Consider the following 15,214-nt stretch of genomic DNA (forward strand, 5'->3'; position numbering starts at 1 on the left):
ACTGATGGGTTTCAGACAGGGATGTCTGGTGTGTTCAGATTTGGATTTTAGAAAACCGCTCTTACTTACTTAACTGTCTTTGGAGCAGGGTAGGAGCACACGTACGCAGAGTCACGTTGGCAGCCCTGTTCTCATGTCTGTTTCACACACATCAGTCTTGTGTTCAGCTCGGTGACTCCTTTCAATGTTTTCTTTTTCAGGCCACGTAACGGAAATCTATCTCGTCCACCTCCATGCCAGCGTTTACGCTCTCTTCCATCGCCTGTATGGGATGTACCCTTGCAACTTTGTCTCCTTCCTACGTTCTCACTACAGTATGAAGGAGAACCTGGAGACTTTTGAAGAGGTGGTCAAGGTAAGTAGCAAAAACTCATTTATTTGCTACATAGCAACTGTGTAGATAGGCTGCATTTATAACTTTTGTATTAAATGATAGACAGGGAAATTTGAAAAGAAATTCAGCCTTCTCCCTGTGCTGCCCACTGCCCCCAGCCCTGGTAACCACTGATCTGTTTTTTGCCTTTATAGGACTTGCCTGTCCTGAATATTTCATTTATATGGAATGATATAATATGTGGTCTTTTGTTAATGGCTTCTTTCACTTAACATAATGTTTCGGGATTCATCCATGTTGTGGCATGTATCAGTACTTCATTCCTTTTTATTGTCAAATAATATTTCATTGTGTAGAAATACCATAGAAAGTTAAGCCTTTTATAACTTGTCAACCCAAACTCTTCCAGCCAATGATGGAGCATGTGCGAATTCACCCAGAATTAGTGACTGGATCCAAGGACCATGAACTGGACCCTCGAAGGTATAGAAACTGAACTAGTGACACAGAATTTTATAGGCTCACTTAAGAAATTGAAAATGTGACCTCGGAGATGTCCCTTCTGAGGTGTTGTTGGGGAAGCATGTTCTTCTGTTTATGGAATCATTCCATAAAAGTCCATATGGACTTTTACAGTAAAATAACTTTGTATGCGTGAGTCTAAAGCGTATTCCTCACAGACAGGATGGAGGAGGTTGCAGTGCAGGTACCCACGCCGCAGAACCCCAGAAAGGCTCGCAGCTCAGTGTGATTGTGCAAGGCGGGCGCTGAGGTGTGTGGTTGGAACCAAGTGCACTGTGGAGAGTCTGGACGTCGAGTGGCCGGGCTCCCCGGGTCCCTTTCTCTGTCCTGCTTAGCCAAGCGACTGCCATCCTCCACGGGGTTTGGCAGAAGTGCCCAGGTTCCTTCTCTGGGGAAGTGGAGCCTGCAAGGCTCCTGATTTGAGGACGCCAAGCATGATGGAGGGTGGAGCTGAGTCATGACTGGAAAGGGGGGACCAGGGTGAAATCCTACACACTGAGCTGTGAGAGGCTCAGCCCCTCCCTGCCGCTTCTCTCTGGCTGGCTGCCAGCCTCATGCTCCCCAGGCTGGGGATTGAAGCCTTCTGGGGGACAAGGGGTCCACGGGTATTGACATTGGAGGATCTCCCACTGGGAAAGGTGGCTCACGGCATGATCCCCCTTCAGCAAATTTCACTTCTCTACGAGCCCTCCTTCTGCCACACGAACCTCAGGTTAAAGCAACTTGCTGTGAGATATATGTAGAGAAACATAGCAAATGTGTAAGAAAAGTTTAGTAATAACACATGGATACTTGTGTAGCTACCACTTGGCTGCAAAAAATGGGACATTAACCTCCGCAATTGCAGCCATCTTTCTCCCTGTTCCATGTCTCACCTCAGAGGCACCTACTATTCTCGCTTTTATTTTAATCATTCTCTTTCTTTTCTTTATAGTTTGACCACATGTATCGTTTCCTTTTGAAAAGCTAATTAGGAAGCAAAGTCTGGCCTTGGAAAAGGCCGTCTTGTCATCATGAGGTGAAGGTTCCCAGGAGGCGAGAGGAGGAACTGAGTGTCTGGGTCTTGGTTGGGTGTCCCCTTCCTTGAGAGTTTACAGGAGTCCCTTCCAGGGAAGTCGGTGGGCAAAGTCATGAACAAGTCCTGGGAAACATAAGGCTTCCCCTAGTCAGGGCATCTGGCGAGGCCAGATAGTGAGGGCTAGGGGCTGGATGTGCTGCCGAAATATGGCAGAGGGAGGGGACTGCTCTGTTTGTGCTCCTGAACTCACTGTGGCTGCTTCCAGGAATAGGTCAGAGCAGAATCATTCTGTGGGATGAAATGAATGTCCTCAGCTGATCCTGGCAGAGAAGGGAGAGTAGGAACTTCATTAGTGCATAACAAGACAAGCTCAGTACCAACAAGTTATTGTCACCTAGACACTCTGTCCCTCAGTTACAAAGAGGGTGTGGTGGCAGCAGAAACCTTAGAGGTGGCCTGCAACACACTTGTCTCTTGGCATGTCTGTTCTGATCTGACCAGGTTGTCTTCTGTGCCTCGTACACAGCTATCATCTTGTTCTCCTGGGGCTTCTCTGTGCCTCTCTCCTGTGCAGGTTCTCCCATTTCCCGTATCTCATGCCTTCTTTTTTCGGTCACTCTTACATTCATGGAATATATCTTCTAGTAGCTTTTAGAGAAAGGATGTCATTTTCTATGTGGGTATAGATTTCTAGATTGGGAGTCATTCTCATTCAGCAATTTGAAGGCATTATTCCATTGCTGCCTTGCCTCCAATGCTGCTATTGAAATCAAAAGACATTTTGATTTCTGATCATCTGTGTTTACTGTCTTCTGGTTGTTCTTGTAATATTCTGAAATTTCCTAGTGATGTCCCTTGATATGAATGTGTTCTCATTGTCCAATCTGGAAGCTCCTATCTTTAAATTCTAGGAAATTTTCTTTAATTATTTGTGCTTGATTTCTTTTCCTTGACTGTCTCTGTCTTTCTTTCTGGAACTCTTAGTATTCTGCTTGGGACTTCCTGGAGCAGTTCTCTGCTTTTCTTTGCTCTCCTCTTCTCTTTAGGAAATATTCCTAAAGATTTCCTTGTCTTTAGCTCTTGATCTTTCTATTATAGTTCCATTTCTGCCACGTTTTCAGTACCTAAGAGCTCTTTTTAGTTCTCTGAATGCTCCTTTTTTATAGTAGCCTGTTTTTATTTCATGGATGGAGTCTCTCATGTCTTTGATAAGATTGATAGGCGTTTTTTTAAGGTTTTCTTTTCCCTACATAATCTGTTTCCTTTAAACTGCTCTTTTGTTATTCTTTTTAAAAATTTGAGGCTTTCTGCAGAGATTGGTTTATATCTGGGTGAGGAGACTAAAAAGCTTTGCTCACAGGGATGGGGCTTGTTCACTTGTAGGTCGATCTGAGCATCTGTTGGAGATGCTGATGTCAGTATTGGTTTCCATTTGAGCTGGTCGGACTTTTTCAGGAAAGGGTCTTCTGATGTCTAATCTGGCCAGGATTTGGCTACTCCTAGAGGGAAGAGGCTGCTTGGTGGGGAGAGGTTAGTGGTCTTGGCATTCAGAATGTACCTGCTCACTTAATCCTCTTGTTTGAATAGTACTCGTGCCCTCAGCCATTTCTGGAGTACCTCAGTCCCGATACTCTCTGTTTAACCTCCTCAGAGAATAATCTGGATTTCTGGTGAGAAAAGTGGGAGCGTAGAGTCAGAGTCTCAGGGCTCTAACTGCTCCTCGGTAGATTCTACCCTGTCTTACTGATTTTGGCTGCCCTCACCTACCTGTCACTCATCTCCAGAAGTACAGGTGTACAGAAGTACTCGACGTATACCAATTCTTTAGCTTTTTAAGGGTTCCTCAGTATAAATCAGGTTGACGTTTAGCTTTGAAACATTGGCAGCTTAGGATTCTGCTTTCCTGGATTCACTGAGTCAGTCACCACTTGCCTATCTGCTTTCTAGTTTCAAAAACGTGTGGTGCTGTTCTCTGTTTTCTCATTCTTCTCTTTCTTGTGGGTTTATATTTAAAAGGAAACAAATAAAGGAATCTTTACTCTAGGCTTGGTGGGGCTTGGGGAGAGTCTACAATTGGATGTGTATGTCCAATCTGTGTTAACTCGGAAGCCTCCTGGATCAACTTACAGAGCCTCCTTCACCTTGGATAGATGGGTCATCTGGCCTTTGAAGAAAGTTCTAACACCAAAGATAAGAGACCAATGTAAAGAGAAGAAAAAGGAGCTAGAAACAATGATAATACAGAGAGCAGAAGAAAACATCTACAGTAGCTACAGAGAGGAAGCATTTGTGCATAGATAAAGGTCAGGATGCCACAGAAGGGCACGGTCAGAGACTAAAGAAAGCACTGTTGAAAATGAAAAATGATAGCTAAAATAAACATTGCAGTAAAAGAATTGAAAGGTACAGTTGAGAATATCTCAGAAAGCAGAATCAAAGGCTAGAGGTGAGTACAATGAAAGAAAAAATTTAAAATAATCAGTCCAGGAAGTCTAGTAAAGAAGTCTTTAAAGGGGAGGAGAAAACTTTGGTGGGGGAAGAAATTGTGAAAGAAATAACAGAAGAAAATTTCCAGTACAAGTACAAATGATACAAGAAAATACAAGAATTGAAGGACGTGAGTTTCCACATTGAAGGTGCTTATCTAGTTCCCAGCACAGTCAATGAAAAAGAATGCTACTAAGCCTCAATATTGTGAAATTTCAGTACACCAGGGATAAATCTTTCAGAGAGAAAAAACCAAAACTATAAAGATCAGAAATCAGAATGAGGTTAGCTTCTGAAACACCTTCAAAATTGAGAGAAAAAAGGTTATCAGCTTAGAATTCTATACCCAACCAAACTGCCTATCAAGTATGAGACATTTTTAGACATGCAAGGACTCAAATTTACCTCACATGTACCCTTCCTCAGTGAACCACTAGAGCATGTCTTCCACCAAAACGAGAGTAAAATCGAGGAAGACACAGAGTTCACGAAATGGAGGACCTGACTTAGGGTCTTGGTCAAGGGAAGTCTTGGTATAACACAGCAATGCTGAGAACAACCAGTGGGAGAGGGAGGGCTCCAGCAGGGAGCTCTTTAGGAGAGGGTGAATAATCCTGGTAGACTATTTGCATTTCATTATGAACAAATTATATTAGGCATTATTTCAGAACTGCTAGAGCCACATTAGGAAGGATTAGTAATAGACACATTAGAAGACTGAGGAAAAGGAGCAACAACATTCAAACTCCAGGAGAAACTAGATTGAGCAGCAAAGGAAATACTGTAGTATATTCTTTGGCTCAGCCATGAGTGGTGCTTATCTAGTCATTATAATGAATTGTTCAAAATCAATTTTGAAACAACAAAACAATGATACACTGTTTTGAGAGCACTGGGGAGAAGGGAAAAGGATATACGGAAGTGACCTAAATCCTCTCCTACCATAAGGACCTTAATAGTTGATGTCTTGGGACATCCCTAGTGGTGCAGTGGTTAAGAATCCACCTCCCAACACAGGGGACACGAGTTCGAGCCCTGGTCCGGAAAGATCCCACATGCTGCGGAGCAACTAAGCCCGTGTGCCACAACTACTGAGCCTGCTCTCTAGAGCCCGCGAGCCACAGCTGCTGAGCCCGCGTGCCACAACTACTGAAGCCTGCACGCCTAGAGCCCATGCTCCGCAACGAGAAGCCACCTCAATGAGCAGCCCTTGCACCGCAACGAAGAGTAACCCCAGCTCGCCACAACTAGAGAAAGCCTGCGTGCAGCAAGGAAGACCCAACACAGCCAAAAAATAAATTAATTAATTAATTTAAAAAAATAGTTGATGTCTAAAAATTCAGACATCAGGAAATTTGAAGCATAGAAATATGGAGGTAGGGTAACAATTCAGCTGGAAGCAGCTAAAATTGGAAGCTGCCCAAAAAGTTCCTTCATGCCCTTTGAGGGGTGTTCAGTCTCCTCTCTCACTCCTGGCAACCACTGATCTGCTGAAAGCATGCTTTTTCACGGTGGTGTAATAATTTTTCTTCTGTAGAATCTTCCTCTTTGGTTGGACCTTTCTTCTTTCTATTACAAGCTACGCTGAGTGTTGTCCATCTTGGTGTGTGTCTATTTCCATAGGCTAAATTCTTAGAAGTGGAACTCTGGATCACATAACAGGACTCTTCAGACAATTCTTCAGATATCCTCATGGGCTTTCTCTCAGTTTGAGACTTGCTGCATTGTATTTCTGGTCTAGGGATGGATTAGAATCCTGAGGCTTTGATAGGAGACCTTAAGTCAGCCTCAGCTACCTGGCGGTTTCCAGGTCTCCCTCTTGTTTGATTACCTTTGTGCCAAAGGAGAGTTTCCCCTGGTGGCTGCTCTGCATAGTTTGTGTTCTCTTCTGAGGCTACGCCTGGTCTTTTGTTGATGGAATTTTTGTTTCAGACTAGTTTCTGATAACTTGATATCACCATTTTAAATAGGGAGGGTATAGGTTTGTAAAATGAATGGCTAATTCTTTATATCATAGTGCTGATTAGTACTTGGGCTCGCGCGGCTCCGCCTGTTCTTTGCTAGCCATAGTTCAGTGGCTGGCACTGAGTTAGCACTCTTCGGTATTTGATGGTTTGAATAAATGGATTGTCACGTGCACTTCTTGACTTTCGTTGCCTTTCGCAGGTGGAAGAGACTAGAGACACATGATGTTGTCATAGAATGTGCCAGAATCTCTCTGGACCCTGCAGAAGCCTCATGTGAAGGTGGCTGCTCTGCGCCTCACCGAGCCTCAGCCCGTTTTCCTCATCGTCCAGCCGACGTCACCGCCAGCTCTTACGTTGACACACAGAATAGCTATGGTAAAAAGTGACTTTGGTACTTATCTGCTTTACAACTTTGTCTCTAGAAAGCATTGTTTATTTTTGTTGAGTTTTTTTCCCTTTCCTCGAATAAGACTTAGGTCAGCTCCTAGGAACTGTTTCCCAAATATTTAAAATTTGGATTTGGCTCCATTTTCCCCTAAATTTAATTTACGGTCCCATGTCCTTGATCTCCTTCTTGATAGTATGTCAGCAGACTTGGGATGTGTCAACACTTAACAAAGAAAATGGATTAAAGGATTTGGCTTCTAGGCCCCAGCTCATAAAGGAATCTTAGATTTTTTCAGACACTTTTAGTGAGGCCCTCTGGGCTGTCACATTGACACAGTTTTGAATGAACCTGGACAATTCAGAACTGGATTCATGTAAAAGTCTAGGCTTGTCTATAGGTAGCACCCAGCGAAGTTGTCATACAGGTTGTGCTTTTTCAAGTTATCCTAAAGCTTAACTAGACATCAAACCTTACTAAACTTTATTTCCAAAGGGTATTTAAAGAGGCTTTTAAATGATCAAATGGTCTCGAGGACCGTAATTCTTTATCAGGATAATCTGAAGCCACACGCTGACCCCCTGTGTTCTTTCCCTTCCATTGTAGGCAGTGCTACTTCTACCCCTCACTCCACTTCTCGGCTGATGTTGTTAAACACGCCAGGGCAGCTACCTCAGACTCTGAGTTCCCTGTCGACACGGCTGTTAACTGAGCCGCCACAAGTATGGTGTCAAATAGTGTGCCTGCTTTCTTCTCTGCTTGCTGGTGAAGCTGACCATTTGGGTCAGGATTTAGCCTATGGTTGGGAAAATCTCTCACTGCTCATTTCAGGAGTTAGTTTTTAAGGATGCATGACATTTGCAAGAAAAGTTACTGTTGCCACTTGGCTTTCTCTTGGAGTCTAGACTTACAAAATGCAATCTGTCTCTTGATAAGGCTTTAATAAGATGCCTTTTTCCAGTTGAAAGGCTAAGTTTAAGATCATTGATCGTGGACTTAAAACTCGGGAGGTGTAGCTATTCGTTCCTCATCGCTGACCTGCCTTATTAACTTCTAGGCTACTCTTTGGAGCCCATCTGTGGTTTGTGGGATGACCACTCCTCCAACTTCTCCTGGAAATGTCCCACCTGATTTGTCACACCCTTACAGTAAAGTCTTTGGTACAGCGGGTATGTATGTCTTAGGTTAGATTTGACTGGTTGGTTGGGGCCGGCCTTTTATGATAAGGAACTATCTCTTAGATCTAATAGTGAGTTTGAGAGCCATTTGTAGTAGTAAACCTATTTTTGACAATACCAACCCCTGGAGCTTTCACAACACATAAAGTGAACCTAAAAAAAAAAAAAAGACTGATCTAGATCCCCAGAAAGTTAACTCTAGCAGCTTTCTTTGCAGTAATAGTTAAGCGGAAACAAATTTGGCAGTTTTCCTAATTGTTTTACTTCCTCAAAGTGTGTATATTCTGCTCTTGTCTCTGAGCAGGTAGAAAAGGAACTCCTCTGGGAACCCCTGCAACCTCTCCTCCTCCAGCCCCACCCTGCCATTCGGACGACTACGCGCACATTTCACTCCCGCAGGCCATGGCCACAGCCCCCAAGAAGGTTTGCCTGGGCTCCTCTGCTGCCCTCCCCACCCCCCCCGCCCGAGCACGGTGACGTGCTTCCAGCCTCACTTTGTGAAGCCTGTTATGCCAGATAGAAGTTTGACCTAAAATGTAATGGATTTGAATCAGATCAATTCAAAATAGACTAACCCTATATGGCCTTTATTTTGTTGAGGTAGAAAAAATAGACTAACCAGCAGCTCTCAGAGTGTGATCTGCTCACTGCAGGGGTCTCAAAACGCTTTAAGGGCATCTGCCAGGTCAGAACTACTTTCTTAGTAATACTAAGTGGTTATTCGCCCTTTTTACCACATTGGCACTTACACTCATGGCACAGAAACAATGGTGGGTAAAAGGGCTGGCCCCTTAGTATAGATCATACTCTCCTAGTGGGCATTGCATTCTTCTTCCTCGATGTGTTCTTTCAGTTTAACAGAAGAAAAGAAACAACAACAAAACAAACCTTGAGTATTCCATAGAAAGAACGCATATGTTTAATATTGTTTGTGATGAAGTAGGAAATGGACATCAAGCACCTGAGTGCATACCAGTGTGTGGTGGCCACCACAAGCACTTGTGCCGTTATTTGAGTTAAGAGCTGAACTAGTTGCTTTTTTTCATGGAGCAGCAGTTTTGTTTGAAAGAACAACTGGTGACAAACTATGGTTATTCATACCTGAGTGTCTGGCAGGCAGTTAGCTTCTTAGATGACAAACTGGGTCTGTCACTTCAAGATAAACAACTGACGGTATTTGTTGCCAGTGATAAAAAGGTGAAACTAGAATATTAAAAAACTGGTATCTGGCACCAAGAGCTTAATAGTTTCCCCAAGTCTTTTATGATGAGATTGAAAAGTCTTGGGAAGCTTGGTTAATAATTTGAGTTTTTGATATTGTATAATGAAATGTTGCCACACTTAGAAGATCTACATAACTTGGTGACCCAGTATTCTACACGCCCAGTGTATATGTTACAGAATCACACGTAGGTAAAAGACGCATTTGGGGGACAAGGCAGACCAGTGGGTCTTGACACAGTGTGAAGAGTGAATTGCCATGGTTTCAGATTCTGCACTGTAACTAACCTTGAAGAAACACCCCTTGTCAAGTTTTAGTGTAGTATCAAAGATGGCTATCCACAGTTATCTAAACAGTCTGTTTACTTTTTATAACTACTTATCTGTGGGCCCTAGAGTTTTCTTCATACACTTGAGCCAGAATAGCCTAGCAGCAGAGCAGAGGCAGACATAAGAACCCAGCTTTCTTCCCCGAAGCCAGATATGAAAGGGATTGCAAAAATGTGAAGCAGCTTGACGCTTCTCACTAAACTTATTTTTATTTATTATAAAAATGTTATTTATGTTTACATGTATTGGGTCGTTTTTTTCCGGCCGCGCTGCACATCTTGCGGGATCTTAGTTCCCTGACCAGGGATTGAACCCGCGCCCTCAGCAGTGAAAGCCATAGTCCTAACCACTGGACCTCCAGGGAATTCCTGGGTTTGTTATTTTTAAGTGAATTAATAATTTTAAAATTCTGTTTTAGTTTGTTACATGATAACTATCAATAGGTATAACCACATAAACAAAGTCCTTGGGATTCTCAATCATTATTAAGAATAGGAAGGCATCCTGAGACCAAACAGTTTGAGAACCATGGGGCTAAACTTTAAACTCCGCTACAATATGCTAAAATTGTAGGTGTTTAGGATATTTCTCTAATATTAGAGAACATGTACACAATTTTCTGCCTTGTGATATAAATGGTACCTGTCTTTTCAGGAAGAGAGAACAGATTCCGCAAGGCCCTGTCTACATAGACAACACCATCTTCCGAATGACAGAGGATTAGGTAAAATCTCGGGTAACAGGAGACCTTGCTTGGTTCTTATGGGTTATATGTGGAAACAGGGACATTCTGGAACACCGCAAATCACTGAAGCCCAGAGATAATGAAACATATAATTAATTCGAAAAGCCAGCCTCATAACAACAGCCCCCAAAGCTTTTAAGTGCCTGTGTTTTGAGCTGGTCGAACTGTGGCTTTATCTGTTCTCTGAGATGTTAAGAACAGAGAGTTATATTTTCTGTGGGATTATTTTTTGGTACCTTTAGTTAGATTATTGTAATATTTTGGCTTTCTGTGGTAGCTTTCTGTCTTCAGCAGAAGGAACCATAGTAGACCTATTCTGTTACAGTGGAAGCAGTTTTCACAGTGACGGGGGTGACCAGTGTGTTTCTTTGTCTTTGTTTCTCTTCAGAAGAGCTACCTGGGAGCAAAGGGTCTGTCACTCTCAGTGATCTTCCAGGGTTTTTAGGTGACCTGGCTTCTGAAGAAGATAGTGTTGAAAAAGATAAAGAAGAAGGTAACTCGTGCGGGATTCTGGCCTTGCGTGGGATCGCTGCGAGCTGATAAAGCCCTCGTTCTGCCCTAGTACCAGGATTTAGCGTCAACACACACAGGCTTGCTTGGTTTTTCTTCTCTTGGGGGAGGAGATGGGAGTTGTATTCTGAGTCCTGTGCCCAGTAAAGGGAGGCCACTGTTTATCTGTCCCTCTGGGGGGCCCAGGGCAGCGTGCAACCCCACACTGCCTGACCTTACCCAGGTTGGCCTGTTGACTGTGCTGTCTCTTCTCTCCCTCCCTGCTCGCAGCGGCAATATCTAAAGAACTCTCTGAGATCACAACAGCCGACGCCGAGCCCCTAGCTCCTCGCGGAGGCTTTGACTCTCCCTTCTACCGGGACAGTCTCCCGGGCTGCCCGCGGAAGACCCACTCAGCCGTCTCCAGTGCCCAGGGCACCGGTGCGAACCCTGAGCCTCTGAACTCCGCCCTGGACAGGCTGGGGCCTGACACCCCAAAGCAAGCCTTTACCCCCATAGACCTGCCCTGCGGAGGCGCCGAGGAGAGCCCTGCCGGGGACAGAGAGCGCCAGGCCTCTCTGGAGAGCAGCATCCTCACTCCCAGCCCTTTTAAAATTCCACCTCAGAGGGGAGTGGGGTTTGGCGGTGGGCAACCTCCCCCATACGATCATCTTTTTGAGGTGGCACTGCCAAAGACTGCCCGTCATTTTGTCAGCAAGAAGACGGAGGGACTGCTAAAGAAAGCAAAAGGGAACACGGAGGAGGACTTCATGCCCTCTGCCTCCCCCATGGAAGTGCTGGACAGACTGATACAGCAAGGGGCAGACGCGCACAGCAAGGAGCTCAACAGGTGAGGCGCGGCAGCGCTGTTCTCTTTTCCTTTAAACGTTCCGTTTGATTATAAACTACAAGAAGCTGGTGGTTGGAAACAGGAATTATTCTTGTGCTCACCAGAGGCAGTTGGTTCGCTGTTTTGTCAGGCGTCCTTCTAGCCTGTTGCCTTTGACATACATGAATGTGTGTATCCTCCACACAGGTGCGTTAAACTCAGGTAATTCCTTAGGTTACAGGCCATTTAAAAATGAGTCTTTTATATTTGGGCTGTTTTGTGCCACTGTGCTGTGAAGAAGCTCAAATGCTTTCATCTTTGCTCTCTGAAAATTTGAGGATGAGGTTATGGTGTTCAAATAATATAGAAATACTGGTCACGAAGTCTCCTTCTCCAGCGGCAGATTTGTTGTTGTTTTGTTTTGGTAACATAGGCCATTAGATGGAAGGTAAAAACCGTCAGCATTTCAATGCAAGTTCATGGCAGCCTGCCCCTGCTCACATGGGTTAAGAACCTGCCAGAGAGCACTGTTTTCACCCCTTCTTTATTACACTTTTAAAGGTGATCTAGAGAAAGAATAAGGGAATCACTAGTCCACAGTGATGCCATTTCTAAACAGGCTCTTGGGGAATGCTAGTTTTAATTTTTTTTCTGTAGAATAACCTAAGGTGGAATTTGACAGATAACTGTAATGTTTATGATCCCTTTTTGAATGAAGTTTAGTGTAATAGACTCAGGTAAATTACCTGCTTTTTCCTTAACCTTGGGTGACAGTAGCTTCTCAACAGAGAGGGTTGAAAACAGCTCTCAGTGTGTTTGATCACTCAGTTGCCTTGGAGAGCTGACCAAAATTCAGAGGCTACAGTATGAGCTCCGAGTTAGGGCCTTTCCACTCTGGAAACTTGGTGGTGCTTAATGGGGGCCCCTTCCATCAGCTATAAGGCCCCTCCTCTTACCCCAGGTGGGCTTTGTGTTTGAAACTTTCTCATGCCTGTGCACTTGTGACCACAAGGAAGTGACTTAATGTTGCTGCAATTAAAAGTCCAGTTAAATTTTTCTAGGTAAGATCTGTAACTTCGTCACTCAAAAACTTTTTTTTCCTAGGTTGTCTTTACCCAGCAAGTCTGTCGACTGGACCCACTTCGGAGGTAAAGTTGTTACTTTAGCTCCAAATCCCGCCCATAGAGATCCTGCTTTGTTGCTTTTTCTGTCCTTGAAGGAGGTGCCCTATAGGAAACATCTCCCCTTCCCTACTGCTCCAGCTGGGTTATCTGCTTGGGTACAGAGTCTCTCACGTGTTGCAAAGTCAGCATTTCCTATTTTTGAAAAGTGGCAAGTACCACGTGCTTGAGAACAGAAGTGCAAAGAGGCAGGCCTCATGCCAGCCTTCCCTAGAAAAGATCCAAGTGAAGTGAGTGCTGCTGGGACAGTTCTTGAGCGATAACCTACCAAGAAGCAAGAAATGGAGTCATAGATAGATAGATAGATAGATAGATAGCAGATTTGTGGGGGAAAACACTTGGAGCTCTCAAAGAGCCATCCTACATTGTACCCCTGTGCGTTCCTTTAAAAGGAAGATGGGTAGTAGGTACCGCCCCTCCCCCTTCCCCACTGAGTGACTGTGGCTGGAAACCAGGTGGTCATTTGCAAAGTGAGTGACTTTGTTTCTTCAAGAATCGTGTTTCTTAAGCTAACAAACGACTGGCTGGGGCTTGACTGAGCGCTGTGTAAAAGGCATCTCTGCCACCCTCCCTCTGCTTTACAATCAGGCTCCGCTCCCTCAGATGAGACCCGCTCCCTCCGTAACCAGTTGCTTTTACTGCACAACCAGTTACTCTATGAGCGTTTTAAGAGGCAGCAGCACGCGCTTCGGAACAGGCGGCTCCTGCGCAAGGTGACCAGGGCAGCCGCTCTGGAGGAGCACAACGCTGCCATGGTGAGCACCTCGGGGCCCGGGCGGGGGTCGAGGCCAGAGCTCTCCATCCTGGCTCTGCCCGCTGGTGCGGCTTGGGGCAGGTCACTTCGTCTCTGAGGTTAATACGTGAACGGCCACATCCCTGAATTCCCTTGCAGCTCTTCTAACCCACGGGGACAAGTGATTTTTTTGTGTCTCTTGGTCTGTAATTGGCTATGATGATAACAGAGGCAAAAGGTGATTTTGTTTCTCCAAATGTAAAACCGGCTCTCCTGAAGCAGTTTTATGGCAGAAACTTGGAGGGCAGTTAAGCCAGTCAGACCTGGAGAGTGACCTTGGCTCTAACACTCATTACCTTAGGAAAGTCATTTAGCCTCTGGAGGCCTCTGTTACCCATTCTGTAAAATGAGAATAATAATAGCAGCATCTACTTTCTAACTGTGGTGGTTAAAAAAACCGTGTCAGTAAGCATTTGCGCATTGCTGGTGCAAGGTAAGCGTTCAGTCAGTGTTCCTCACTTTAGCGACCTTGGCCAGTACCAGCACTTACTTCATTGCTGGTGCTTAGGACTTTTGAAAGTATCAGGAGCAAGTTGATCGCTGAGAAAAGTCCTTTAAGCAACTTTTGATCCATTTGCTAACGTGGAATTTGGAAACCCTTGCCCAAAAGCCAAGTTAGACAGCAGTGAGCTGTCAGATTCTGGGCCTGTGGTTAGCTCGTGCCTGTTCAGATGAAGTGTCTGCAGCATGCATTGAACTTGAGGGTCACTGCCCGTGCTGGAAGGCAGCTAAAATGATGGCCTCTTTGGTCTCTGCTAGAAAGACCAGTTGAAGTTACAAGAGAAAGACATCCAGATATGGAAGGTTAGTCTGCAGAAAGAACAAGCCAGATACAGTCAGCTTCAGGAGCAGCGAGACACGGTGGTCACCCAGCTCCACAGCCAGATCAGACAGCTTCAGCATGACCGGGAGGAGTTCTACAACCAGAGCCAGGAGTTACAGGTACGCGCTGCGGCGCCCGGCAGAGGCCGCCAGGAAAGGGCGGGAAGGCACCTGATTCAGCTCTGAAATCGTGGCACGTAGATTTCACGTCAGGTACATTTTATTTAGGGCAGAGGGTCCCCAGCTTTCTGGGTTCACGGTTCTGTCGGCATTTCATTAATTTTTTCCTGGTACTCCACAGCCAAAAGAAACATCTAACAGTTCTGCCTAGTAAGTAGATCCAGACAACTTAGGATTTAGGTCCTAATGACTTAGTAGCTGTTAGAAAATAATACACATACTTTTTTTTCAATTTTCAATCTCATTTTTGAGTGACCATGGTCACTTACAAATGCGGTGTGTGTACCTGTTGGGCACTGCCGAGTCTCAGACCTTGGAATCAGATGAGACACTGACTCCCTCAATTCCTGTTTCACATTGGTTTTCTCATGGTGATGTTTATCACAGCAACCACGTACAAGCCCAGCTTTGCAAAGATAATACGTGTTCCACAGGCACGTAGAGCACCTGATAACTGAAACGCTGAGCTCCCTCTAGCTAGTAGTTCACATCATGACCAGTAGATGTCGCTGTGTTTCCCTCGAAATTTAAAACTAGCCCCACAGCGCCTCTGCGAGCCTGCTGTGTAGCCCTAGGGCTCTTTGGTGCACAGTTTGGGAACTGCAGATTTAATAAGCGCTTTTTTGTTTTTCCTTTTGATAATCAGTCAGAAACTCAGAAATTAACTATAACTTACTTTTTAAAGCTAAGAAGTTAGTTTTAAGCCTGATGGCCCAAGAATAGTAGAGCGACA

The 15,214-nt window shown here is 44.7% G+C and overlaps 1 protein-coding gene across 4 annotated transcripts in view; it reads left to right on the forward strand.

The window, feature by feature from the left end:
- The window catches only part of TSC1 (TSC complex subunit 1), a 48,448-nt gene that overhangs the window by 22,566 nt on the left and 10,668 nt on the right, over positions 1-15,214 (forward strand). For 2 of the 4 annotated variants that reach the window (XM_060153975.1, XM_060153976.1), the window contains 12 exons: positions 201-355; positions 744-817; positions 6,528-6,703; positions 7,320-7,435; positions 7,771-7,882; positions 8,196-8,314; positions 10,097-10,166; positions 10,576-10,680; positions 10,968-11,526; positions 12,610-12,653; positions 13,275-13,441; positions 14,239-14,421. In XM_060153975.1, coding sequence (XP_060009958.1) covers positions 201-355; positions 744-817; positions 6,528-6,703; positions 7,320-7,435; positions 7,771-7,882; positions 8,196-8,314; positions 10,097-10,166; positions 10,576-10,680; positions 10,968-11,526; positions 12,610-12,653; positions 13,275-13,441; positions 14,239-14,421 — 1,880 coding nt within the window. Of the gene's footprint in view, positions 1-200; positions 356-743; positions 818-6,527; positions 6,704-7,319; positions 7,436-7,770; positions 7,883-8,195; positions 8,315-10,096; positions 10,167-10,575; positions 10,681-10,967; positions 11,527-12,609; positions 12,654-13,274; positions 13,442-14,238; positions 14,422-15,214 lie in introns of those variants that run through there. The other 2 variants (XM_060153977.1, XM_060153978.1) reach the window with 2 other exon arrangements.

The sequence above is a fragment of the Lagenorhynchus albirostris genome, chromosome 7, assembly GCF_949774975.1.
Source record: "Lagenorhynchus albirostris chromosome 7, mLagAlb1.1, whole genome shotgun sequence".
Taxonomy (NCBI): Eukaryota; Metazoa; Chordata; class Mammalia; order Artiodactyla; family Delphinidae; genus Lagenorhynchus; species Lagenorhynchus albirostris.